Source organism: Peromyscus leucopus, chromosome 16_21, assembly GCF_004664715.2.
Source record: "Peromyscus leucopus breed LL Stock chromosome 16_21, UCI_PerLeu_2.1, whole genome shotgun sequence".
Classification (NCBI taxonomy): Eukaryota; Metazoa; Chordata; class Mammalia; order Rodentia; family Cricetidae; genus Peromyscus; species Peromyscus leucopus.
In genome coordinates this window covers 14173273-14189598 of record NC_051084.1, presented here as the reverse complement: position 1 = coordinate 14189598, position 16326 = coordinate 14173273, and the positions used below count along the sequence as shown (strand labels likewise).

The 16326-nt window shown below is 52.7% G+C and overlaps 1 protein-coding gene across 2 annotated transcripts in view; it reads right to left on the bottom strand.

Annotated features, from left to right (window-relative positions):
* Abcg1 (ATP binding cassette subfamily G member 1) overlaps positions 1 to 16074 on the bottom strand; it is a 58805-nt gene extending 42731 nt beyond the window's left edge. Inside the window, exons 1-2 of one of the 2 annotated variants that reach the window (XM_028885051.2) lie at positions 15885 to 16074; positions 9214 to 9457 (exon numbers count right to left, since the gene is read on the bottom strand). In XM_028885051.2, the coding sequence (XP_028740884.1) occupies positions 9214 to 9457; positions 15885 to 15926 (286 nt within the window). In that variant the 5' untranslated portion in view covers positions 15927 to 16074. Of the gene's footprint in view, positions 1 to 9213; positions 9458 to 9590; positions 10221 to 15884 lie in introns of those variants that run through there. The other variant, XM_037200118.1, reaches the window with a different exon arrangement.
* Between the last annotated feature and the right edge of the window lie 252 nt (positions 16075 to 16326).

The following is a 16326-nucleotide window of genomic DNA, read 5'->3' as shown; positions in this document are numbered from 1 at the left end:
AACACAAGCCAGAGAAGTCACCAGCCCCAAGGGGTCGCCTCGCATCTGGGCATGCGCCCCAAAGGTTGAGCAGACCATATGTAAGATAGTGTTTAGCACTTCACAAGGTGCCTAAATTAAGCCCAGAGGAGCCATCAGGCTGGTGTCTCAAGAAGGCCTTGGTCCCCAGGGAGGGCATGACATGGCTCCTCCTATTCCACCCATGTCCTGGGTCTTCCATTTACCCAAATGAGAGAAACCGTGCTTTTCTTACATCTGTGGGTTCACAGACATAGCCACAGACACTACAAAAAAATGCCCTCCTGGAGTTCAGCTATTGTTCATTCTCTGCCATGCCCAGGATGGAAGTGACTCAGCTGGGCCAGGGAAGCCCTCTGGATTCCAGCTGGCTTTGTAGATCCACAAACCAGTCTCAAAGGGAAATTCCAAGATTTGGGGACCCACCCTGGTCCTTTTCCAGAGCTGGTCACAGCGAGGAGGTCTGCCTCTTAGGCCTTCCCCTGCTCTGAACTTGAAGCAAATCAGACCATTTCCAAGGAGTCCCAGACCAGCAGCGTCTCTTGGAAAAGGGGGTCCTGTGGAGCTGTGAGCTCTCTTTGACTTTGAACAGCAGTTTGGAAGCCCCCTCACCCCACCCTCAGCCCCTGCCCACACTCCCAAGTCTGATCAAAACTTCAAGGGCACAGCCGGCACGCAGAAAAGCCTGAAGCATTCTGGTATCTGCTGTGTTATTCCCACCCAGCCATATGCCCCCAATTAAGCTTAAACAGGAAACAACCCTGTATATCAAAATATTCATCCAGAAATATGTCCTGCTTCATCTGCTCCAGCGCCTTCCTGTTGGAAGAGTTCTCAGTCCCGGGTGCCTTTTGGACCTGGGGTGGGGCGTGTGACCAGGGGCTTTGCACTCTGCAGGAAGGCCTAGCATCAGGACCACTTGAGCCCCCTAGAGCGGCAATACTGTCTTCTTAGCAACAGCGCCGGGTGCGCGCAGCCAATGGCGCAGCTCGTCGCTGCTTCCAGCTGGAGGTTACTAGCGAGCGTTGACCGATAGTAACCCCAACGCTGGCGTCGGCGGCAGGCAGGCGCGCACTGCGCCTGCGCGGCAGCTCACACCTGCCCCGCCTGCACCTGAACACTGGAGGAGGCAGCAGCGCCTTGCTGTGTCTCCTTCCAGTCATTGAGAATTCAGTTTCCTACGAATTCAAAAATCCTGCAGGCAGCCTCCACGGAGCCTGGGGCCAGGGTTACTTGCGAGCTACGGAGCCGGTGTTGTCCTGGCCGCCTGTTGGATGCGCGCAGAACCACAGAAGGAAAGGAAGGGTGTTCTAAGTAATAAGACCCGTGACAGTGCTGTCACTTGGCCAGTGCCTCCATTACTGGGTCATGTAGATGACAGTCGGCTGGAATGAACTATTCTCTCATTCATATTCATATTCATTCTCCCCCCCGCCCCTCATCTTGGAGATCAAGCAGAGAGAGATCCAACATGTCCGGCAGGCAGTGATGGGGGGTTCTGGACTCTGGGCAGACGTTAAAGCTGCTGCCTGTCCAAGCCAGAAAGGTGTTTGTTTTGTTTTGTTTTGTTTTCCAGGACCTCCACTGACAGTAGGTAAAGAGACCTTCGTGTGGACACCTGGCAGTGTTTATCTCCTGAGCAAGAACATGACACGGGCCATCTTATGTGGGTCTGGGCCTCCCGGAACATTTTGAAGCAGAGAGTTTAAGCTCTGGGGTAATGAGACAATGTGGGAAAGCAAACAGTAAATAAACATCAGCTATTTTTAATTGCAAGCAAGCACGACTCCCTGAAAAGTGGGAGAAGAGGCGCAAGACTGAGATCTCCCACAATCCGTGCCGGGATGCTTGGCCCAGGCACTTCTGGGCAGAGCCACCAGTTGCCACATGACAGCCACAGAGCAGGTGACTCATGCGGCTTCTCCGCCGAGCGCCACCCTTGCCAGTTCCAGAGAGCAAGAACCTTCTGGGAGGAGTGCTGGTCTCTGCCCTGCGACCCACCAGTGTCACTGTGCTGTGGGATCACAAAGCCAACCGGGACCTCCTTTCTCCACCGGCCACATGTTCCTCTATCATGTGGCTGCCCGCCCTGAGGCACTTGGTTACTGTCTTGTCCCTGATCCGTTTCTTACACTGTCCAGTTTGTGAGTCCATTTCGAGACCAAGATGACTGGTTCCACGGAGTTCCAGAGGCAGGACCTGGGGTCAGCTCAGGAGCTCAGGCTGATTTTTAGCGCACAAGCATTTTCTAAGAATGAGCCTTGGGCAAGCACATCCATGCTGTCCAGGAGTCTCAGTTCCTGGTGACTGAAGTGATCCAACAGGTTGACTCATGGGGAGGGATGGTGCAGATAGCTTGCCCCCACACATGGGAGTTCAGACTCGGGCAGGCCCAAGGCTACATGCAGTTGGCTCCAAGATCTAGATTCTAAACATAGGTCTTGGCTGAATATAATCACAGCCTTGACAGTCCTTCCAGCATATCTGACTTCTGACACCGAGTGCCATTTACCCCACCGCCACAGACGTGGCTCACGACGCAGCTGGCTCAGTGGGAAGTGAAACTCCTGGCTTCTGTGTCAGCCACCAGCCACCCTGGACTCTGAAAAGCCCTCTGACACCCTTTTCCTCACGGGGGCAAAGCACCAGCATCAGGCATATCTGATTTGAAGACGTGTTTTCCTCTACACAGTAGGGATTTTTCTCTGCACTGTCTCATGAGGAACGTGCCTCGTGACCATTACCTCGATTGTGTGGTGTGGTCTTAACTATGTTTAATCTGACCCACATGGTTACCTCTTTTCCTTAACTAAGGGAATCTGTGGATGCTAGAAGTGAACTCAAAGGGAGCAGGTGTGCGGTTACTAAACATTATTTTCCTGCCAGTTCATAAACAAAAGGAATGGTCTTATGTTCAGCAAAGCTGTCAGCTGTGGTTATTTCTTGAACCAGGAGACCTGGCTTCAGTTTAAAAGGACTTGCGTCTCAGAAGGTGGAGGTTTCTGGATACAAGCCCACACTGAGGTGCTAAATGCGAGCAGGACATAGGGCAAGCATGGCAAGAATGTCCTTGGAAAATGAAATGGTGGCACCGACACCCGTTGTCAAGCAGTGGTGCACAAGCCTGCAAAGCCACCCTGCAGAGGCCAGATGGCTCAAGAACAGGGACATTCTTGGGAAAGTGACAACGAGGTCGCATGCCCAAATAAAGAAACTGCCAAACAGAGCACTCAGGAAAATAAGAACTCAGGGCCAATGTCATCGGGGCGTCTGATCCATGTCCAGAGGTGTCAGCCCTGACCACACAATGCTTTGGAAACACCATACCTCTCACTCCAGATCTCAGCTGGAGATAGCTAGCGTCTCACGTGGGCGACTAAAGGGAAAAGCTGTGCCAGCCAGAAGACCCTGGATGCTGGGACTAAAACCTAGCAAGTCAACGGCACTCAGCACTCACCACTCTTGAGTCTGTCCTGAGAGTCGCCCACTGTCAACAGTTCCTCAAATTCTATTTGTACCACTAAAGAAGTTCCTTATCACCAAGGGTGCTGCTCTCAGGACCCAGAACAGATGGCCCACCCATCTGTCCCCAGGAGTTACCAAATCCTGAAGAGCTAAGAACTGGCCTCTGGGTTCACCAAGGCAACAGATGGCTATCGGGGTGCTCTCCGAAACACTTAAGCCACAACAAGACTCTCTACAAGCAGTCTGGGACTATACAGTGCCTGAGAGGGTTAGCTAGGACTCCAAAGAAAGCAAACAGTGTGTTAAAAACAATTTCCTTTTGGACCCAAAAGAAAGCCTAGCACAAGACAGGCCATGAGGCTCAAAAGAATTCTCCCATGCTAGGGGACGGTGAATCCCCCTGGAAACCTGAGCAACCCATCCCTGTCTTGGGGCTCTCTGGAACCTTCCCTTTTGGGGCTGGGCTCCCCTTCCCATCCCCATTCTTGGGCACTTGGTTCAAGTCCAAGCTTCCTAATGGAATTCCTGAAAGGGGTTTATCAATGGCACATTCCACTCATTTCAGCCAGCCTGTAATGACAAGCCTTGTGAAATGGTGATGGAAATTAAGAGAAAGCAAGCCTTCATTTGAGGAGGGTGTTTAAAGGCCTTTTATAACTCAGAAGCAAACCAATACAGATAATCGGGCCTGGAGCTGCCCAGACTGCTGAACTCCTTCCTAGTTTTTCTGGCAGGGTTGAAACTGGGGGACTCAGTTGCAGCATAGACTGCCGTGGATTCTCCTCTGTCCACAGAGTGTGGCATGTGGAGACATGGCCTGGCCAGGCCAGGCGGAAGGACAGTAAAGAAAATGTGCCAAAGCCCCAGGTGTGATTGCATTTGTTCCCAACCTAAACTTCACCAGGTGATCTCTGCAGGTGAATTCAATTCCAAAGAGCCATGTCATTTGCTGGGGAGAGCATGTTCTCTGCCATCAGCTCCCTTCACTGGCAAGGACACAGAACAGGCACATCTCTCCAGAGGAGGATGGAATTAATTGCAAAGCCCTCCAGATAGCTTTATCAATGGTGCATCCAAACAGGACCATGAGACAGGAACCAAGACAGTCACTGATAACTCCATCTGTACGGTAGTCATCCAGGGTGAATCCCCCCTGAGGGGCAATACCCATGAGGTTCCTTGTGGGTCACCAATCTTAGTTTGAAATCTCACAGGTATGGTGTCAGGTTGGTCTTTTCCTACAGTCATGACCTTGAGATGGGTAGAGGGGTCGGAACCGCTCCTGAAACAGCCTCAGGAGCCACGCAAGCTGAGGAAGTCCCCGCATGCAGCCAGCTGTGACGTCCTTGGGTGGCAGAGGGGACAATCCACAGGACAACATTAGTCAATCACGCCCTAATAAAAAGGAGACCGCTGTGTGGGAGCCGTGAACCTCCGTCGCTCTCACTGTCTCTGTTTTACCATGTGTATTCTCTCTCGGGGGACCCTCGGCCTGGGCTGCCTTCCGGAGTCACTCTGGCCTGAGGGGGGTAGACTGCTCGCATCAGGGCCCCGGCCACAACAGCCAGTGTGGCGGCACCAAAGGCGAGATTGTTCCGAGTCATTTGTCCCATCAGCCCACACTACGTGAGTGGGTTCCTTGAGGGAGAGTAATTACCAGATCAGAAGCTGGTGAGATGCTCCTTGGGGTGCGCTGCATCCTCCCGAGACTAGCTCCTTTCACAATTATGTTCCCTACCAGGAATCTATTACATGATCTAGTTTTTCCTCCAAAGACATCATTAATCATCAGGTGAAAACCTACGTGCAATTGAAAATACATGTTTGGTTAAGTGCCCTGTCAGTGCTTAGCAGTCTGTCAAGCTCCCAGATGTTAGACAGTTAGAAGGACCTCCCAACCAAAGCTACGGATACATCCCTTCCCAAATCTCTCTCCTCCCAGCAGAACGAATTTTACATCCTCTCACTCCGCCTGCTTTCTTTAAGAGGACGATGTATTTATAGTGCTATTGTCTTCAGAAGGCCCGGTGTGGTAGCACCACATTCTGGGAGAACTCGTGGAAGGAAGTGGTTTCTGTGGGGGTCTACAGAGGGCTCCAGCATCTATCTGGGTAACAGAAGGGAAGAGCTGGGTCCCCTCTCTGGCTTTGACTTTGGACAACTCTGCTCCTGGACTCCTGTCGCCTTTACCGATCTACAAATCTGACAGGCTCGGGGCTCTCAGAGCTCCTCGTTCTTACAAGTCGGGAAGTTGTGCCTCCAGCAGGGCTGTGGCAGCCAGCCCCAGAGTTACACAGTCAGCCCCAGCACATCAGGGTGAATTCTAAAAGCCAACAACCAATCAGCTTGGTATACAGACAGCAAGACTAATCAGGAGGGGTGGCTTCTACTCTGAAGGTCACCTTGGAGCCACACAGAGCAGATGACAGATCCCAAATCACGATGCTGGAGGAGGAGAAATGGGAAAGAGTAGCCAGGATGTGACCCCACACACAGCTCCAGTTACTGCTGGAACCTGTGAGGGTCCCCAGCCATCGGAGGGGCAAAACAGCAAAGGGCCCTCATGGGGGGGACAAGGGAAGCAGGATTTGTGGGCATTCAGTAGCAGAGGTGTGGAGGGGGGAGGGAGGAGATGCGGGGGGGGGGGGGGGGCGGGGGGGGGAAGGGGAGGGAGTCCAGAGGTATGTGGAGCATGTCAGCCAGCCGGATGCCTGGTCCTGGGTAAAATGTCCACTTTATGGATTCCTGCTACTGTGGCGGTTCCGAGTTGAGGAAACTGAAGCCCCAGGTTCAGAGTCACCAGGGTGTAGCACTGACCGGTGCCGAGAGAGAAGTTACAGGGGTGTGTGCAGCTCATGCCGTGCGCAGCTGACAGGACAGATGACTGGACTTCCTTCCTGCAGCCCAGTGGACTCTTTGCCAGGGCACCCGAGCCTCCAGGAAGAGCCCCATTTCCCTGCTAACTTCAGGAGGATGACCCTTATGGCTCAGAACTAGGCAAGGCCCGGCCGCCATGCTAGGCTTCACAGAGTTGGCCATCACCACCGTGGTCTCAGGACCTCCTCTCTCTAGGTCAGAAGTATGGCCAAGCCCCTTGACCACTCTTTGCCTTAATTACCCCTGATTTCAGTGAGAAGAAGGCGGGCCCTTCTCATCAACTTCTTCTTAACTTCATGCTGACACGGTCAAGCGTATAGACTCCGAGTTGTAGGTCTAGCGACTAGGGAAGGACAAGGCACAGGGTGGGGAGGGTGGGCACCTCAGAGATGCCACTGCAGAGGAGGAAAAGAACTGGGGGAAAGGTCAGCCAGCCACGCCTCGCCCGGTGAGATTCCCCACAACAGGGACACACCAGACTGAGCACGCCTGTCATCCCCTCTGACTCACGGGTAAGTCCCGCCAGGGTTCCTGTTCGACTCCTCCCAAGCCTGAGCCCACAGAGGTTACTACAGGGCAAGTGGCCACCTGGCTGAATGGCCGTCCACCAAGGCACTGAGAAGGGACACTTGATGGCTGACTCTGATGGTGAATGGGGCCTGTTTACTCTCAGAGGACGTGAGGTGGGCACAGCACCTGGAGGGCCGCCCCTCCTGGGCCAAGACTGGTGTGCTGGGTTTCAACTCAAGATGCTGTGATGGTTCCTCGGATGCCAGCTTGCCAGGGTTTAGAACGGCCATGGAAACAAGTATCCGCGCATTTCAGTGAGTGATTACCCAGATGATGTTCATGGAAGTGGGGGGACCCACCCTAAACGTGGCCAGCACTGTTCCACGGGCTGGGGTCCCGGACTTCATAAACAGGAGAGAGAGCTGTGCACCCGCATCCCTCTCTCTGCTTCCTGACCGGCTGCCTCACGCTCTGGCTGCTGCCCCTTCCCGGCCATGATGAGCTGGACCCTGGACCTGGGAGCCCAAACAGACCCCTTCCTCCTTAAGTTCTTCCTGTCAGGTATTTCGTTGCAGCAAATGAGAAAAGAAGCGAACACACGAGGCTTCCAACATCTGAACCCCCACATGGCACACCACCTTCACCTACAGCATGGGTTTTCAAACCCCCCCACAACAACACCTCCAAGGCCACACACCACGCATGTGCAGAGATCGCTGTGTGCCTCACAGGTCTGCCATGACTCACCCACATCAACCAGGGAGGCCCAATGGTACATTTTTCTGTAAAATCTGTACATGCCTACCTTGCCGTTCTAGCAGGCTCCACAGAACGGGCCTGCGGCTGAGCCTGGTGCACTTTCCTTCTTAACAAAACAGGCTGCCATCTGGGAATGTGAGTATCAGGTAACAGTGCCCTACAATCAGCCCTTGAGAGGGGATAGGGCCTGTTCCTGGTTGTGCAAACCCAGACATAATCGTTCACAACCACCAGGCTCAGAGGTCCTGGGGACTGGCTTCTCAAGTTTCCAAATTTTGTTTACCGCCAGGACCAGATTGGCCCTGCAAATGATCTCACAGGCTTAGCTTCAAGAGGCAGAAAAAAACCAAAACAAAGAGAAGAAAAGACAAGATGAAAACCAAAAGGGCTCTAACTTAGTCCTCTTAAAAAGAAAGGCTGAGCCAATATTTAAGAGCCCACCCCCACTTAAAAATCCAGTGGCACCTGATTCTCTTTGGATGCCCCACGTGCCTTTCTGGCTTCCAACTTGCACAAGGTGATTCAGTAGACATCAGGGACTGCCTGGTCTGTTCCATAGCTACCCCACTTCTACAAACAGCAGACTAGACTGGAACCAAGAACCAGCCAGAAAAGCGTGTGCACTCAAAGCTCAGCAAGCCTAGAGAAGGTGGCCAGGCAACGGAGACTGTCAGTCCCAAGCCCCTTCAGCATGTGACAGGATTCCTCATCATATGGTACTCCAGGGGCCTCCTGTGGCCACGGCTCATTTTATGAAGGGCTGGTTTTTGTTTGTTTGTTTGTTTCTTTATAGGCCACCAGCAGCACCACCACACATTGAAGAACCCTTCCAGGATCTCAAAAACAGTTGGTTCCCAGAAAGGCTGTGCCAGACCCTGGAATGTTCTTGAACAACTGAGACTTTTAGGAGGCAACATACACTTTCTCTGAAATGGTGGAGAACTATTCCACCTTGAAAGACGGGCATAAGCTGAGTGTCCTCTAGGGAAGACTCTCAGAACACAAGCACACACTAGCAACAGGCACACCCGGATGCTGGGTGAGCGCTGTGCAAGTCTTGATCCAGGCCGCAATACTGGAAATCAAGATACTTAAACTCATTTTTCTGAGCACTACCAGTGGAAATTTCCATGTGACCAAATGTGATAAGTCACAATCAAAGATGTGCAACAATAAAATTAACTTCTGGTGTGTATATCATAAGCTGTCCAAGAAACAGATGACTGTCATGGTTACGTTTGGGTCCTGTCCCCAAAGTACCTCATTATGGATAGGTACATATTCTTTAAATCCAAAAATATATATATATGCAGCCATAAACATTTCTGGTCCCAAGCATTTCCCACAAGGGACACTTAATCTGTACCAACATCACCCAAGCTTAGAGCCACTTTGAGACTATCTAATCCAACCTGTGTGTTTCACAGAAGAGAAGTCAGCTGTGGATCGGCGAGAGAAAATTAGCCAAGGCAAGGCTGCCTTGGAAGAGAACATATCTCAACTTCCAACTGAAGACCGAGCCTCTCCCCAGACGACCTGTGGCTTCCCCAAGCACAACCGCCGAGTCAGTGGCCTCCCTCTTACCTTTCTTCCTCCACCAGGGTCCCTCGGGAACGGAGTAGGAAAGGTCCTTGAATTCAATGTTCACAGCTGCCCTCCGAGGCAAGGAGGAAAAGCGCTGGGCCTCTGTGAAGTTATTGTCCACCTTCTTCAGGTGCCCGTTGAGCAGGTCCGTCTCAACGTCATCCACGTTGCTGGACACGACCTCGTCCACCGACACGCACACAGACTTGGGCTCCGTCATCGCTGCCGAGTAGCTGCTGGCATTCTGGAAGGCAAAGCGGAGGCAGTGAGATGTGATGTGTTGTGTGCTCCGTGGAGAGAAGGTCCATCAAGAGACTTGCCCCTGGGCTCAGGGTCATCGATTATCCATAGAGATACTTTTTATGCTTTGAGAATACCTTTGTCCCCAGAGGGGAGAGAGGCCACCTGCGGGAACTGTCCCAGCTAGTCATCACTTTTGCTTCTAGTAAAAAGACACCAGACATAAGAAGCTAAACACATCGACAGTCTTCTTTCAGAATCACAAAAATCTGATCATAAAACTTTAATAAGTGACTCGCTTTCCTCTATAAAGAAGGGATGAGCCACCGTGGAAAGCCACCTCTTTCCAGTCTACTCATAAAAACTTCAGTGAAGGGACATGAGGGTACAACTGAAAACGGCGTATTTAAAGTGAGCTGTAGTCACGTGCTCCTGTGTCATCTCTGACGCGTCTAGGACAGCATTATTAAAGGGCTGGCTTTGTGGGGGCTGGCCATACTTTAGCGTCACATCTTCTAGATTTCTGTAATTCACTCCCATTGTATCTTTCCAGTAATATTGGAGGGCTGGAGTAGTTTGTACATTTTCTCTGTTATACAGGCAAAGAAACTGAGGCACAGACGACTTAAAACACAGTGAGGCGCTTCCTGTATTACAAAGGCACCCCATAGCCAGCATAGGACAGCCGGCTACGGACAAATGCTGCAGCACTGTATTACACGCAGAGCCCATAGCTTTAGCTTTAAAGCCGTTCACAAGGAATGAAATGCACGTAGTGGGTGGGCCAAGGCCCAGGAGTATTTATGCAAAGCAAGGGGTTTGCTTTTCTAATGGCTTGGCAACCATGGCCTGATCAATAAGCTTTAGGAGCCTCCAAACAGAGCAGAGCCCTAAGGGGACAACTGTACTAAAGTGTTTCTAGCTGTCTCTGAAGCTCTCTGAAGCTGGGGGTAACGTGCAAAAGTCGGGTCTTCTGCAGGCTCAGCTAGTTGCTGATAGCCTATAGGGAGAGCCCAGCCCTCACCACTTAGGGTCACCAAGGCTACTGCCCACCCTAGAGGCTGTAGTCTTCTGAGCTAGAGAGGACACACATGCCATTCTTCTTCTATTGGTTTATTAACTATTTCTCAAATAGTGCTTATTATTTATTATTATTTCTTTAAAAAAATAAAATAAAACTGTAGTGGATTATCTGCAGAAAGTCTCATACAGGGCTGAGGAGGTGACTTGGTTGGTTGAATATACTTGCCCAGCATGCACAAATCCCTGGGTTTCTTCCGAGCACCCTCTAACTCTAGCTTTGGGGAAGTAGAGGAAGGAGGATCAGAAGTTCAAATTCATCCTCGGCTGCATAGTGAGTTCAAGGCCAGTCTGGCTACACAAGACCCTACCTCAAGGAAAAACAAGCAACCCTATAACAAAATCTTTAAAGTCAAGCCTCCCATCCACCCACCCACTGAGAATGTGCAATTGAATCATAGAAGAGCTGGGTTTACTATCATTGTGGCATTTGGGGGTTCAGAGCCTAATGGTAAGCTTGGGGGTGGGCTTTGGATACTTAATACAAATGGGGCATGATGCTGAGCAGTGGTGGCACACACCTTTAATCCCAGCACTTGGGAGGCAGAGGCAGGTGGATCTTTGTGAGTTCGAGGCCAGCCTGGTCCACAGAGCAAGATCCAGGAAAGGCGCAAAGCTACACAGAGAAACCCTGTCTCGAAAAACCAAAACCAAAACAAAACAAAACCCAAAAAAAACAAATGGGGCATGAAAGAGGAAGATCCAGATATTCAGAATCTCCTGGTGATGGGAAAAGGAGCTTGCACTTACGAAAAAGATGTGTGAACTGCAAATACACACCCACCTTCATGAGCATCTCCTAAGTCTCACTAACACTCCTACTGAGTGAATGGAATAAAGGTGCAGAGGGAATTCTTGAAATCCAGCTTAGGGCAGCAGCCACGAAGCATGGATGCTCTTTCCAGTACCAACGTAAGTGGGTTCATATGTGCCCAGAACTACGCCCATGCTGAGACCCACAGAGGCCAATGGAGAACCCTACCCCCAGCCTTCTGTGTACACTCATCGGGTGCCTTCCCTGAAAGGCCTCTTGAAGGAGTAGGTCCCTCTGTCATAGCTCATTGGTCCCACAGGAATGCACCCCTGCAACTCAGAACTTATCCAACAGGCACAGGGACCTTCCTGAGACCCTTTGTGGCTGCCATGGCAGGTTCATAACCACAAGGGTTATGGAGGAGCCTGGGAAGCACCAGGTGCTGGTTTTAGGGGCAGCCCCAAGACAGTCAGCTGAGGCCAGGTCCCTCCCTCCACCTTGCCTTGAAGGGGAGGTAGTGCCAGCTTGGCTCCAACCCTAAGGGAGTCAAGCCTTTCTCCATCATGGCCCCCTGAGCTCTACCCCTCAGGTTCCAGCTGCTGTTCCTTCTTCCTCTCCACAGGTCCCCACCATAGGTGTCCAACCCCAGGGAAGCCAAGAAGGGATCGATTCCTACTCCGTTGAAACCCGAAGGAACAAGGGGCCTCCCCGCCATCACCACACTCACGGGCTGAGGCAGATATCAGACAGGCATCGGGCCTTCTCCCTGGACTCCAAACCTATCTATGCACACGTCCATTCCCTTGACAGACTGAACACCAGATAAAGGCAATCAGCAAGCCAGACACAGACATGGACTCTGGCCCTAGCAAGCTCAAGTTCAAGACTGAGCCCAGGGAAGAAAACAACCATCACAAGAGGATTAAGGAAAGGCCATGGAGTCGAATTAGCTGCAGACCAGACCCTGAGGTGGGGGCCTAGAACAACCTCTCTGTCTGCAGAAACAGTCCAGGCTGAGACTAGCAAGATGAGATGGGGGCAGGGCTTTGTATGCCATGCTCTCTGCAGGGGGCCTCTGTGAACAGTGAGTGTGGAATATGGAGACCTAGACCTGTAGCAGAATCAACCAGAATGTGGGTTAGGGTTTCGGGTGGGAGAGGAGGGCAGGAAGCAGGGTACTTGGCATAGATGAGATGAGAAAGGCAAACTTTAGAAAGAGATATGGAGATCAACAGGGACCCAGAGAGGGACCCCGAGCGTGGAGCTCCAGGCTCAGAAGACTGTAGCAATCACCTGCAGAGCTAGGGATGGGAGAGCTTAACGGGCAGGTGGTAATGGGGCTGGAGCAGCCAGCAGACCGACCAAGCTGGGTGACTAAACTCAGTAGCGAGGGAGGAAGAAGCAGCCAGAATCAGCTACTTAGGATGTGAAGTGCTCGAGAATAAGACCACGTGCGCGCTGTGTGCTTGCTAGGCAAGTGACTGTCAACAACAGTGACTAAGATTCAGCATGCTTTAGTCCCCTCCAGCCTGCAGCCTATGCTCTTAGCCTTTGCACAGTACAGGGGGTGGGGGGGAGGTGGGAGGGTGGCAAGAAAGCATCAAGGTTCCCCATCTGGCTCAGGACCCCTCAGTCAGGAGGGGTCCAGCTCCCGGAGACCTCTGAGTCTGAGCTGGCTCCGCTCACTGCAGACAGCCTAGGTGCCGGGTGAACTGTCTTGTAGAGTAAAACGCACAGCAAACAGGAACTCATGCAGCCTCCCTGCCCCGTCCCCACCTCAGCAAGGACAGCGGGGGCCCCACCCTTCCTCCACTGGTGTCCAGTGGCCTCACCCAATTAATAAAATCATGAAAACCTATGTGATGAGACAGTGGCCTGTCACTCCAAAATAGACCAGCTCTCTGGAAACACATCCTCCGATGAGAGCTGCTAGCTAGCAATGTAGGTTACAGCGAGCTCTGCCTCAGCCTCCTGAGCTCATTAAAAATAAAACAAATACCTATGCCCTCCTGCTGTCTCCACTGGCTGGGCCGTTTCCCTACCTTCCTGTCTGGACACTGCGCCCTCTCCTCATGGAATGTGTTTTGCTGAGAGGACAGATGGTGAAGGCAGGAAGTCCATTTCTGGGGACTTTGTGCGGAGGGGGGTCCTTGTGGGGACTGTTGCTGGGGGCTGTTTAAGAGGATGCTTCCCTGGCACAGAGTGCTGAGGGAGGGCTGCACAGATGCTGGACATCTGGAGACACCGGAGTCGCAGGGGTAAGGTCACACACAGCCAGCAAGCCTTACCCACTGGGAGACCCCTTCACTAGGAGGCATTCAGCGACAGGAACTACTCTGGGCACACTGGAGTGGGGATCTCGCTCTCTTCTCTTTGTGCTTCCTCCCTACCCAACGAGGATGCTCACCTCAGGACATCCTGGGCCCATCAGAAGAGAACATGCTAACCCATAATCACAGCAAGTTCCCCACAGGAAAAGTGTCCACATGTCACACCCTGAGCTAAACTTAAAGGGCAGGTTATACTTGAGTGACCACTCACAATGCCACAAAGCTCTTGGGGACGCATGCCCACCTTGTGTGTCCCTGCAATCTCAGGGACCCTAGTACTGTCGGAGCTCTGGCCACCCTCCAGGGTTTCCTCCAGACTTGTAGCTCACTCAGCCAGCACCGGCAGGATCCCAGGGCAGGGGAGACTAAAAAGCAAATCTTGAGGTCTCGTTATAGCTGAGATAGAACATTAAAAATAATGAATCTGGTCTTCGTTTTGTGCCTACAGCACCTGGTGTTCCTAGCCGTTGCCGCCTCCTACTCCGAGCCAGGTCCCAACCAGACTGACCTTGCTTGACAGACAAGATCGGTGGACCCGGAGTGGTATGACCACAGGCAGATAGACATTTTTAAATTAACACAAAGTGCCAGATTTCCAGGAAGAAAATTCTCTTCATAAATATATCAATAGATTTCCTTGGGGGGGGTGGAGATCAAGCCCAGCCATTATGATATCTGTAACCTCACAGCAGAGGTCCTGGCTGTATCAAGCCATAATGTTATAAATCAGCATAAAGACCTGTATCCTACAGCATTCTGGCTCATTTACCCACATGTCCAAGCCAGTTCTAAATGATGGTATGTCCCGTGCAGAGAGAATTCACCAAACTTCCTCTATTTGCAATGATCATCAATTATCTTAATTTTCCGTTGCCAGCATAATCCTCACATTGATAGATAAGTGTGCAAGGGACAATTTTTCAGTGTCACCCAAGCAATCAACTAGATAAAAGCGAATATATATCTCGAGGAGAAGCGATTCCTGTTTTCATTGACTCTGACGTGTCAGAACCAGAGCACACCCCAAGGATGGGAATCCACTTTGGGGGGGAGGGGGTCTTCCCGCCCACCTCCCCCCCTCCCCCTGCTAACCACCATTCCTGTGCATCTTCGCTCCACTCTGTCGGTTTACACAAAATCATTACATAATGAGTCGGCGGGCTGGGCTCGAGGCGAGTTCTACAGTAACCTGTTTGGAATCACAGGATGCAGTTGTCAGAGCAGAGCATGCGCACAAAGCCTGATGCTTTTTTTTTTCCCTCTAGGGCTCAAGGCAAGAGGTAACTGTCGGTCAAATCCTACTGAGCCTTGCTGACTTCAAACACAGGATGCTAAAAATGAAATAAAGGGGAGGGACTGTGCAATGTGGGCAGAGATAGGGACGACTCGGGTGGGAATACGGAGGGCTTGGTTGTTTGTACTCCACACAGTCTGAAATCAGCTTAAGAGGATATTATCCGCAATGTCCCCGTGTTAGGCGGAGCCGGTAGGGGCCAAGTGTGAGACCAGACGGGCGGTGGGCTGTGTGGTTTTATTGTAGGTTCGCTTTTTTCCAGGTGCATTGAGGCACCGTGTAAGAGGAGATGCTTGCCCACCTCTGGGAACAGCACTTGTCTAGCAATTAATTCAGTAGCACCCGGTTTCTGCCCTAGAACTGGTACCTGGGGTGGGGGTGGGGGAGTTAAATGCCCACACCCTGTCCTCACCCCTGCAGGGATCTGTCTCCTCTGGGACTCTGCCACCTCCCCCCCCCCCAGAGTAGCTGTCCCTGGGGAGCGCAGGAGAAACAGGCTCTGTTTCGTGGGGCACTGCTCCTCTTTTTGTCCCCCACTATGCCCAGCACTCCGGAGGGTGGCGCAAGAAGTCCCCGCCACCCGCCTGCCCCGCAGAACTCCCCAGGGAGATCCGACCCTCCCTGCCCTCGGGCTGGGCCTGTAGTCCCTTCCCAGTGCGCTCTCACGTCCCGAACCCCTCACTCAGAGGCGGACGAGTCAAGGCCATCTGTCCACTTGTGAGGCTGCTAGCTGCCCCGCGCCCCACTCCGGGTCCCTCCACCTTCCTGGCGCCCTCAACCAGTGCAGAAGCATCCTGAGACTCCAGGTGGCCGGGGTGGAGGCGAGCGGAGCAGGGCACCTCTCCAGGGCGCCCTGGGTCAGCGCGCAGAGGACGCGCTCCTAGGCGGCTGGTGTGAGCACCAGTGTGCGGGGCTTTGTGTTTCCCCTAGTAGATGAAAACCCAGCCCTGAGCGCAAAGGATGTGCGACTCACCATGGCGGTGCCGACCGAGAAAGCGGCCATCAGACAGGCCATGCCCCGGGGGCGGCGGCAGCAGCGGCGGCGGCGGCGGCGGCGGGGGGGAGGAGGCTTCGGGCGGCGGGGACGAGGTTACAGGAACGAGGCTGCGCTTGCTCCAGCTCCACGACCGTGCTCTGCTCGGGTTCCGACTGCGCCCCGGCCCCGCCCAGGCCCACGATTGGTCGGCGCGAAAGGGGCGGGGCGCCGACAGGTGCGCGTGCTCTTGTTTTGCTCCTGTTGCAGAGAGGCTGGAGGATGCCCTAGACTGGGAGCCATCTGCTAGGCCTCTAGCTGGGTCCTACCACCTGGGCATGGCAACCCTGGTACAGGGACCTCCACAGGGGCTGGGCCAGCGCAACTCTCGGCGAGCCAGTGGGGGCACCATACAAACCATGGGGTCCTTGTTTAGGAAAAC